The 12,114-nt window shown below is 38.3% G+C and overlaps 1 protein-coding gene across 1 annotated transcript in view; it reads right to left on the bottom strand.

Moving 5' to 3' along the window:
- Positions 1-12,114, bottom strand: part of alk (ALK receptor tyrosine kinase) — a 924,960-nt gene that overhangs the window by 8,484 nt on the left and 904,362 nt on the right. Inside the window, exon 28 of the mRNA XM_061895727.1 lies at positions 9,826-9,916. Coding sequence (XP_061751711.1) covers positions 9,826-9,916 — 91 coding nt within the window. The remainder of the gene's footprint in view (positions 1-9,825; positions 9,917-12,114) is intronic.

The raw sequence follows: 12,114 nt of genomic DNA, 5'->3' as shown, positions 1-12,114 counted from the left end.
GGATACAATGTTAAGCAGAGGTGTACTTATAACAATCTTATAGGCAAACGATATTGTTTATATTTGTGGCAAAGAGTAAAATGGTTTCTTCTTCCTGGAGAGGGTGTAACACAAAATAATTGGGAAGCACTGCAATACCGTATAATGTTTTGTAGATGCCGATAGAAGGCTGATTAGCGCACCTGCCTCATCGTCATTCCACCAACATTACAATATTTAATACTTTTAGCTTGAGCTTTTGCTCTTAAAAAAAAACGAAAAAAAAAAAAAAACAGCGGAATCCTGGTTAATACTACCTGCTTTTATTTTGAAGCTTATTTTGCACTGAACAGGAAGTCACTGTGCGCACGTTTTAAACAGTAGTTATGTTGTGGCTCAGCAATAATGAGGAAGCTGACAATATTACAAACATGTCGACATAGAAAGACGCTAATGGGTCAGGAATTGTCAAAAAAGTGGTCGACCGTGTTTGTTGACAACTTTTTGGTGATAAAAAAACGTATTTGATCAGGACTTGACAAGTTGTTAGACATAACAAAAATATACTGTTTCTTTCTTTTTTCTGGACACAACTCGCACGGAATAAATCCACTCTAAAAGCTTTTCGCTCAACTCCTTGCAAACTTTATTTTTCTCCCCCCAGCAAAGAACAGACCTTTTGTCCAAGGATATCATAATTGTTCTTGTTTGTGTATTTTCCCTCTCCTAAGTCTAATTCTTTTTGAGTCGTTGTTAAAATGTTTTGCAACTTTTGCTGCAGGGCTGTTCCACATTACATCGAGCAGCACTTTTTCTTTAAACGTTGTTCTAATCTTCAACATTATAGGTGCCACCAGCTACTGCACTCTTTGGGTGGTGTGGAGGTAAAGACGTCCACCACAATGCATAAAGGCATATTTTAGCCGAGTGTTTTACTTTATCCAACATGCATACAGGATTATATTCACATAGGGCTCTTTTTCCTGTTCATTTTCCAAGTGACAGTACTGCAGAAGCAGACAATTATATTTAGATAGTACGTTATTAATTCCTTCAGGAAAATTTAAAAAATATGCTGGTTGTCATTTTATTATTATTACTATTATATATCCAGAATTACTACTATTAATTATTAAATCATACTACTTAGTCAAAAACTTACCATGGTTAACCGCAACACAGGTTTTAAAATTGTAAATATATATGTACATATTTTTTTTTACAATTTACATAAAAAATATTTTCATACTGTAAGTCCTACTTTTTGTATATTTTTTAAAAATATATAAAAAAAGGTAGTTTTATATATAAGTATTAACACATTTATTTGATATTACCTCTTGCTATGCAGTATTGAAGCTGCTTTGTCCATGAGGCATCAGACATGGTACACTATCTCTCTACTTGTGTGTTAGCGCTGTAGGTTTTTGTTGGAAGGTAGGCCAGGGCGATATGACTGAAAACTATCACGATATGCGTTTTTTTATATTGGTCGATATCGATAATTTATGATTTTTTTTTAATGACGTACAGAAAATATGGACCAGGAGGAAAATATATTAAATGTCAACATTTTTATTTCAAATGTAACCTTCCTCTTATTATAATCCCCTCAGCTGTCAAGGCAGAAAAGGAAAGGAACACACTCAAAAAATCAACGTAAACACGTTTAAAAATCAAAATTAACCATCCATCCATGGGTGGATGGTTAATTGTGATTTTAGATTAACAATTGGCTGAGATAGGCGCCAGCGCCCCCCGCAACCCCAAAAGGGAATAAGCGGTAAAAAATGGATGGATGGAAAATTAACAATTAATAATAACTTCTTTAATTGAAGGTGCAAAAACAAGGAATACGTAAGAAACTCTTAATAAAGTGTAATAAAATAGTGCAAAGTGTGGAAATGTAAACCTGGAGAAATCTGAAAGGAACTGTGTTACTAATTTTGTAATTTTAGTACTGTTAAATTACATGGTCAGTTATTCCTATTTAAGTAGGGACATTTATCCATCCATCCATCCATCAATTTTCTACCGCTTATTCCCTTTAGGGTCGCGGGGGGCGCTGGTGCCTATCTCAGCTACAATCGGGCGGAAGGCGGGGTACACCCTGGACAAGTCGCCACCTCATCGCAGATGGACATTTATGTTATGCATTTATGTTATGCAGTTATTATTTTTTCAATATTATTGGACCAAATTATTATATTTTTATGTAGCACATTTGTCATATTTTGTTATTTTATACATACAGTCCTGCACTTTAGTTCCTACCTTTTGTTTACGTACATCCGAATAGGGAACGGACTAGAGATGATAATATCGGCAGTCCGATATTATCGGCCGATAAATGCTTTAAATGTAACATAGGAAAATTTTGGCATCGGTTTCAAAAAGTTAAATTTATGACTTTTTAAAATGCCGCTGTACGTAGTGGTACACATTGAGGTAGGGAGAAGAACATAACCACCAATATACCTTAAAGGCAGTGCCATTGCGTGCCGGCCCAATCACATAATATCTATGGCTTTTCAGACAGACACAGGTGAATGCAGGTCATACTTGGTCAACAGCCATGCAGGTCACACTGAGGGTGGCCGTATAAAAAACTTTAACACTGTTACAAATATGTGCCACACTGTGAACCCATACCAAACAAGAATGACAAACACATTTCGGAAGAACATCCGCCCCATAACACTACATAAACACAATATAACACATACCTAGAATCCCTTGCAGCACTAACTCTTCCGAGACGCTACAATATACACCCACCGCTATCCCCTCTAACACACATCTCAACCCCACCCATCTCAACCTCATGCTCTCAGGGAGAGCATGTCCCAAATTCCAAGCTGCTGTTTTGAGGCATGTTAAAAAAAAAAATGCAATTTGTGACTTCAATAATAAATATGGCAGTGCCAGGTTGGCATTTTTTCCAAACCATGAGTAGATTTATTTTGGAAAACCTTGTTACATTGTTTAATGCATCCAGCGGGGCATCACAACAAAATTAGGCATAATAATGTGTTAATTCCACGACTATATATATCAGTATCGGTTGATATCTGAATCGGTAATTAAGAGTTGGACAATATCGGAATATCGGATACCGGCAAAAAAGCCATTATCGGACATCTGTAGAACGGACGATGGTTGAAAAGAAAAGATGAGCGCGGCAAAGGACGACGGTCCGTTTGAAAAAATAAAAAAAACTGCCACACTGTCGAGGTGACTTTTTTTTTGTATTACCGTGTTTCCTGCGCTTACCAAAGGCATGTGTGTAAAAGTAAGCATGCGCTAATTATTTTAAAACCTCTTCTCACTCCGGCACTTACCAAAGGCATGCAGTAACAATTTGAGTGTGATGTAAGCTTGGACCTTAAACCCTACTGAATATGTGAGACTTGCGGGGCATAGCGATGCCGGGTTCGTTCTTCCAAGGATGCGTCGGGCAAGAACACAGCGAAAGATAAGAAAATAAAGATTTATTTAACTCAAAAACCAGCTAGGAACAGACCCACTGGTGCTAAGCAGAAAAGGCCAACAAATGGCACTAGCATGGGAGCTAGGGAAACAAACAGAAACTCTATATTTGGCACAAAGGCACAAAAAGGGAAAACAAAAACAACTAGAATGAAAAGCTGGGGAAAAATACAACGTAGCGCGAAAGCTAGTGAGTAAAGAATGGAAAGCAGTCGGCATCTGTTGCGTGAAAACAAATTAGGATCCGATACAGCAGGGGTCAGGAACTTTTTCGGCTGACAGAGCCATGAAAGCCAAATGTTTCAAAATGTATTTCCGTGAGAGCCATATAATATTTTTTAACACAGAATACAACTAAATGCGTGCATTTTTAAGTAAGACCAACATTTTTAGAGTATGATAAGTCTCTTATTCTTTTTAATAACATTGTTATTCTAAAAGTTAACCAATAATAAATATAATACCTCATACCATTAATGCGACATATTGAACAGGTGCGATAGAAAAAGGATGGTTGGATTAAAATGCAGGAGAATGTTTTATAATTTGAACGTTATTTTTAACACTGATTACCAGCAGAATAATTACTTATCGTGTTAAGCAATGTCAGCTAAGATTTATCTCAGAGCCAGATGCAGTCATCAAAAGAGCCACATCTGGCTCTAGAGCCATAGGTTTCCTACCCCTGCGATACAGAAAGAACAAAAGGCGCAGTAATCAATAGGGATGATACTCGAAACCGGTTTTCCCGGTTGTTCGATAAGAAAAGAACCGAGACCTCGGACTTGAATCACTTTTTGAGAACCAGTACCCGTTATCCAGACCACTATAGTAAAGAAAAAGAGTTGGTTCTTTATTCGAGTCACTAGGAACAAATCCCATTCCGACAAGAAATGCCCCATTTGACATCACAAGAAATGGCGTCACGTAGCTCAGTCATTAGGCGCAGATAGGAAAAGCAGCAAAAATGGACCGGAAAAAGCGCTCTAAGGCATGGCTTCATTTCACAAAAAAAAAAACGAGGAAGCAGCAATATGCAATTATTGCCAGGCTTCGCTCTCATGTAAGGTGGGGAGCACAACAAGCATGTTGAAACGTGCAGGCTGCGCATAACCTGAAAGTTCGAGAACCGTGTTGCGTCTTGGACACGTGGAGAAGCAGCGGCAGAGACGACGAAGAACGCCCCTCTTCTGCCAGCTGCCCAAGTCCCCGCTACAGTGGCGGTGACGCCGGTGAGTAACTAAGGTTAACTGTTGCCGGTTACCGTAATTTCCGGACTATAAGCCGCTACTTTTTCCCCTCGTTCTGGTCCCTGCGGCTTATACAACGGTGCGGCTTACGGTAAGCAGGGGCGCGCACTACCGAGGATGCGCGAGACCGAGGCAGACATCTGGGGCCAGGTAACGAGAGCAAAACAAAGAGTAGAAGAGCGTCAGCGACAGTTTGCGCGAAGGAAGTGTTCATGCAAACACCCTCAATATGGAAAACAAACGGAGAAGTGCATATGATGCTGCTTTTAAGTTAAAGGCAATCGATCTGGCTGTCAAAGAAGGATATAGAGCTGCTGCACGTACCCTTGACATCAATGAATCAATGGTGAGACGTTGGAGACGGCAGCATGTAGACTGCACTATTACTGCCGTGTTACAGGCGAGCACTTTGTATTACTTTGCACCCTTGTATTATTTCTACTCTGCACCAATGCTGTTCGCCATGTCAAAGATGTGAAAGTTTGATTGAATGATTGAAAGATTTATTGTTAATAAATGGGACGCTTTGCGTTCCAAAACAGTCATCTCTGTCCCGACAATCCCCTCCGTGGTAGCAGGAACCCCTATATACTACTATAGACAGCGATTTTAAACTAGACAAACAAGTCAATGGCGTTTTAAAATCGAGTTTTTATCACCTTCGTCTTTTAGTAAAGGTTAAACCGTTTTTATCTTTTAACCTTTTTGAACAAGTCGTGCATGCTTTTATTTCAAGTTGCCTGGACTACTGCAATGCACTTTATGCTGGCATTAGCCAAAAAGCTCTCTCCCGGTTGCAGTTAGTCCAGAACGCAGCAGCCCGACTTTTAACAGGGGCCAGGAAACGCCAGCATATAACCCCAATTCTTCAGAGTTTGCACTGGCTCCCTGTTCATTTTAGAATTGATTTTAAAACATTGCTGTTTGTTTTTAAATCTTTACATGGACTGGCACCTCAATATATCTCGGACCTCATCCACATTTACATTCCTGCGCGCGCTCTGAGGTTCGAAAGCCAGTTCCAGCTCGTGGTGCCCAAGACCAGACTTAAGACCAGGGGAGACAGGGCCTTCTCTGTGGTCGGCCCTTAGCTCTGGAACACTCTGCCCCTCCATGTTCAAACTGCTTCCACAGTGGAGTGTTTTAAGTTCTCGTCTTAAGACCCACTTTTATTCTTTAGCTTTTAACACTACGTGAGTTGTGTGGTCCTCTGTCCTCTGTTGTCCTCTGTGTTTTTTATACACTTTGATTTCTATTTTACTGTTTTAATTGATTTGACCCTTTAAAACAGTTTTTAATCATATTGGTTTTTATATTGTTTTTTTTATATTGGTTTTATATTTATTTATTTTCTGTTTTTATTCAGTCATTGGTGGAGCATAATATTGTTTTTTTAATATTGTTTTTAACATGGCTGTCCAGCACTGTGGAAACGTTATTGTTGATTAAATGTGCTACATAAATAAAGTGGATTGGATTGGATTAATTACACATCAAAACGCCTGCGGCTTATAGTCGGGTGCGGCTTATATATGGAGCAATCTGTATTTACCCCTAAATTTAGCTGGTGCGGCTTATATTCAGGTGCGCCTTATAGTCCGGAAATTACGGTAATTTCCATATCTGCCCACTTGTAGTCACGTTACTTCTTATGTCAACCAGGACAGCAGTAATGTTAGCTACACTAACATTACCTAAGCATAGTCAGTGGCTAACGATAACGTTAACGTGAGCCATTTTGTATGTGTCTGATAACGTTAACGTTATCTTGTAATCTACACCACGACAGATAATAAAAGTGAGCTTTTGTTAAACCAAATATTGTGTGTTTTTTTCCATATACTGTACAACAACCTATCTGGACTCGGTAAGAGAATCGATAAGGAATCGGTTCGATAAGAGGATCCGATAATAGGCTCGAACTCGATAATTCCTTATCAAACATCATCCCTAGTAATCAATAGTAGCAGGTGTGCGTAAGCCGAGAGTAGCAGGTGGAAACAATATGCAACCATGTTGACAGAGCAAAACAGGAAATAAGGAGTTCGAACTACAAAATCTGATATAAAAAGGAACAAAGCAACAATATGGTATGATCCGGGCATCGGATCATAACAGAATAGCTCTTAATCTTCTTCCCTTTATGTGAATTCAAATTACCGGTATTGAAATCAGCCTCCTCCATTTTGAAAATGATGACGTGGGAAGTGTCACTCGTGACGTCACGAGTTTGACCAGGCGGTAATACTAAGCATGCGCTAATTATTTTGCGAAGCGAGTTTGACCCGGCAGTAATTCAAGTCAGGCGCATACTATATACCCTGCGGCAATCGAGGAAATACGGTAGACACAATTTCTTCGCTCTCGGCATTACTCATTTTTACTTTCTCTCTCCTCACTCCACGCAGAGAATAAACAGCGAGACAGCAAGATGGCGCAACCAAACTTGATAGTTGATGCTGTTTTAACGCAATTGGCTGTTTAGCATGTCCCTCCCAGTGTTCACTGATCACTTCTTGGTTTGCTAGTTTCTCAGACAGCATGTGTCTTCAATCGTTTCATCGTTCCTATGGGAACATTTGTGTTTGTTTGAAGCTAAAGGATGTTACATAAACATTCCGTACCTTCTAAGGCTTCTGGCATAGAGGCCAATCGGCCCCAGAGGAAGCTGCTTTACCAGAAGAAAAAAGGTGCACCTGCTTATTGCTGTGCTAAAGGGAGGAAGGTAATATTTGTTTTGCTACATAAAGAAGACAAGGCAGCAACAACTCCCCACAACTTTGTTTGCTCACTCAGATAAAGACGCTGCCACTGTCATGCAGCTAATAACCCTTTAGCATCATGAATCGTGAATACTCGTATAGAATGTTATTTGTTACAATTACACAAGACTTTAGAATGTGTTTGAGAACGCAGGACGTGTTTACAAGAGCATGCAATTTTCATATCAATCACAAAATAAATAATGTTGCTACTTTGCAATAAGTTTTCTATCATGGGGCTTCTCGGACTGAACTCCAACCATACACTGCAAAAAGTCATTGTTCAAAAACAAGAAAAAAAATCACAAACATTAGGGGTATTTTATTTGAACTAAGCAAAATTATCTGCCAATAGAACAAGAAAATTCGACTTCCCAAAACAAGTAAAATTAGCTCACCTCAATGAACCCCAAAATACCTTAAAATAAGTATATTCTCACGAATAACAAGTGCACTTTTCTTGGTAGAAAAAAAGAGACCTTTTTGCTCAATATGTTGAAAAATATTCTTAAATGAAGCAAATGCTAGTGCCATTATCTTGACACAATTATATGCACTCTGCATCATGATTTTTTTTCATGTTTGAAGTAAGAAATCATTACTTAAAAAAAGTAGTTTTATACTTGTCAGTGTTAATGACACAGCTTTGCAACAGTTGATATTGTAGTTTCAAGCACGTTTTACTCAATATAGGTCATAAATTCTCAGCTACAAGCTGTAATATCTTACTGAGATCGTTTAGGACCAAAACCCTTAAAGGGGAACATCACCAGACCTATTTAAGTGTCAATATATACCTTGATGTTGCAGAAAAAAGACCACATGTTCTTTTAACCAATTTCCGAACTGTAAGAGGGTGAATTTGGCGATTTAAACGCCTTTTAATTGATAGCCTGTCGGAGCGATGACCTTTCACCCGTGACGTATCAACATGAAGTAATCCGCCATTTTCTCAACCTTATTACACGCACCAAGTCAAATCAGCTCTGTTATTTTTCGTTTTTTCGACTGTTTTCCCGTACCCTGGAGACATCATGCCTCCTGGATATCCTGCGACACTCAAAGCAGATGCATTTCCAACGATAAAGTCAATGATAACTGCAATATTGGGAAATAGACCACCACTGAATCTGCCCGACTGCGAGCTATTCAGGGATGACGGCAGTCTCTTCCCACAGACGAGCGAGGTAAACCCCCTGGATGTCTTGGCTAAGACGTGATTTATGCTACTTCTTTTTCTGTCTCATTTTGTCCACCAAACTTATAACGTTGTGCATGAATGCCCAAAGGTGAGTTTTGTTGATGTTATTGACTTATGTGGAGTGTGCTAATCAGACATATTTGGTCACAGCATGACTGCAAGCTAATGGATGCTAACATGCTATTTAGGCTAACTGTATGTACATATTGCATTTATGCCTCATTTGTAGCTATATTTGCATCCAGCCTTTCCCTCCACCCACATTTAATGCCAAACAAACACAAACCAATCGTTGGTTAGAAGGCGTGCCGCTGTCTGTCGTGATATGGCTCAAAAGCTTCTGTTTCTTCTTTTATTTCGTTTTCGGTACCTGCCTCCACACTCCAACCATTTGTTTCAATACATGCGTAATCTGTTGAATCGCTTACGGTGCTGAAATCCGAGTCTGAATCCGAGCTAATATCGCTATACCTTTCTGTGCTATCCGCCATGTTTGTTTCTGTGTGATCACGCTGTGACGTCACAGGAAAATGGACGGGTGGATTTACAGATAGGGAAAATCAGGCACTTTAAAGCCTTTTTTTCGGGATATTCAATGATGGGTAAAATTTTGAAAAAAACTTTGAAAAAGAAAATAAGCCATTGGGAACTGATTTGTATTGGTTTTAACCCTTTAAAAATTGTGATAATGTTCCCCTTTAAAACAAGTAAAACACTAACATAAAATCTGCTTAGTGAGAAGAATTATCAGACAGAAAATGGGCAAATATCACCCTTATTTGAGATATATAATCTTACTTAGATTTCAGTTTTTGCAGTGTACGAGAAGATATAAGTATACTGATTGCCTAACAGCTCAAATATATAGTAAACACAAGTAATTCCAACACAAAATAATGTCTTCTTTCAAGCAAATTAGTATTGTTCTCATCTTCTTTATCACAGTGTTGCCGGAAATTTTCATCGTATACGAATGATGCAAATAAAGCAGGGCGCACTGAAGTGTTCAGTATTGCAGCGGTATCAGTTCACAGAGACAATCAACAAAAATAACTTTATCAACTTCAGTTTGGTACATACTGTGCTGAGATTACACACTGCGGAACATGTTCACATAAAAAGGCTCATTTCTGTTGTTTTCTACCTGCAAGCAGTAGTCGATTCTCTCCAAGATAGTTGAAAAGTTGGGTCTGTCCTCAGGTTGATGCTGCCAACTTTGAGTCATTATACGATACCTGAGGCACACATAAATCAAATATGTAAGTGAACAGTATTGCAGTGCAGTGTAATAATACATACCTTTTTAGATTAAGAAGAATACAAACAAACATCACAATAAAAATATTAGAGTTCATTTTAAGGCCAACAATAGGAAGTTACTCATTAAAATTGGAATGAGAAACAACTGGCTGATGTGATGTCTGTGTATAAATCTATATGCAGACTAAAAGTGAGAATGAGCATTTCTAATTCCTATTTCTGTCGAACAACCAACCGGATGAAAAAAATGTTGCACTTTCTTGCTCTTTTCTTTGAAAAACTTTCCAAGGTCTTCAATTCTTCACCCATTTTCAGCACATATAAAGTTTAAGTTACAGGGGAGCCACTTTAAGCCACGCCCCCATGGGGAGCAACGTTCTCCCATTTGTATGGTCAACAGCCTGTGGCGGACAGCCAATATGGATGCAAAGCCAACATTTCAACATCAATGACATTAATCAAAATAATGGAAGTGATTACCAATGCAATATGTAGTAAAAAGATGGTAATGAAAGCACTTGACAAAATCAATCATATCTTAATTAAGAGATTAGTACTGTTTGGCATCAGAGGGCTGGTCTTGGACTGGGTAAGAAGCTACTTAATTAACAGGAGGCAATATGTGCATACTTGCCAACCTTGAGACCTCCGAATTCGGGAGATGGGGGCTGCAGGTTTAGCTGGGGGTGTATATATTTTCAAGTGTTTCTTATATAAATAATCCGTTCATTAATGTGTATATCTGTTCGGCCACCGTGTTCAATGTAGAAGTCTGATCTACAAAATTTGCAGGCAGCATACACCTTCCCCTTCGAGCTGTCCTGGATCAACGGAAATTATTTTTTCCATTCATTTTGGAACTTGCAAGCATACTCCTTTTCCTTACTCGTCGTCACCATGTCTCTTCTTCGTTCTTCTGCTTCATCTGTTATTTTTTTGGACATTACTACTTGCCGTAGTTTTGAAGCAATGCATGACTAGAATCTGGATGTTGTGTGTCAGTGTATTAACGAGCCGGCTGGAATAAACAAACGCTGAGAAATAGCTCCGTGCCTGCTTACTTTATGAATTCTAGATAAACCTATGGATAATGAGGACATATATAATAGTTTCCTTTTCAGGTGAGAGAGGACGCTAGAGGCAGTGCCTTTAAGGCACGCCTCCAATATTGTTGTCCGTGTGGAAATCGGGAGAAATTCGGGAGAATGGTTGCCCCGGGAGATTTTCGGTAGGGGCACTGAAATTCGGGACTCTCCCGGTAAAATCGGGAGGGTTGGCAAATATGAATATGTGAAGCTTGGCGAACACACGTCTACAGATCTAAATATATCTTGTGACGTACCTCAGGGATCAATACTGGGACCAAAATTGTTCAATCCTTATACAAACAACAACTATAAAGTTACAAAGGACTTAAAGTTTGTATTATTTTCAGATGACACGACTGCATTTTGTTCAGGAGAGAACACACAGAAGCTAATACAAAAAAATAGAAGAAACTAACAAATAAAAAAGATGGCATGAAAAAAACAGACTATCTTTGAATCTCAGAAAAACTAAAATGATGCTATACGGTAACAGTAGAAGGAAAAGTCAAACACAAATACAAATAGATGGAGTAGATATTAAAAGGGTACATTAAATCAAATTTTTGGATTTAATAATTGATGATAAAATTACCAGGAAATTCTATGAAAAAATATACAACATAAGGTGGCAAGAAATACTTCAATTTTGAATAAAACGAAATATGTTCTGCACTAAAAATCCCTCCATATTCTCTACTGCTCACTAGTGTTATCATATCTGAGTTATTGTGCAGAAATATGGGAAAATAATTACAAAAGTACAATTAATTCACTAACTGTGTTACAAAAAACATCAGTTAGAATAATACATAATGTAGGATAAAGAGAACACACAAATCCTTTATTTATTTATTGAATCCAAAATATAAAAACTCAACGGTTTGGTGCATTTGCTATCAGCTAAAACGATGTACTAAGCAAACTATAACCTGCCACCCAAGAATATAAAACAATTCTTCTCAACAAAAGAAGAGAAATATAAGCCGAGAGAAAAATTTATTTGAAAACATTTGTATGCTCGTACAACATTGAAGACCTTTAGTATAAATTATGAAATGGATTAAGCAAAGAAGTCAAACAAAGTA

Source organism: Nerophis ophidion, linkage group LG03, assembly GCF_033978795.1.
Source record: "Nerophis ophidion isolate RoL-2023_Sa linkage group LG03, RoL_Noph_v1.0, whole genome shotgun sequence".
NCBI lineage: Eukaryota > Metazoa > Chordata > Actinopteri > Syngnathiformes > Syngnathidae > Nerophis > Nerophis ophidion.
The sequence above is the reverse complement of the archived record's forward strand: the minus strand, read 5'-3'. Positions and strand labels throughout refer to the sequence as shown.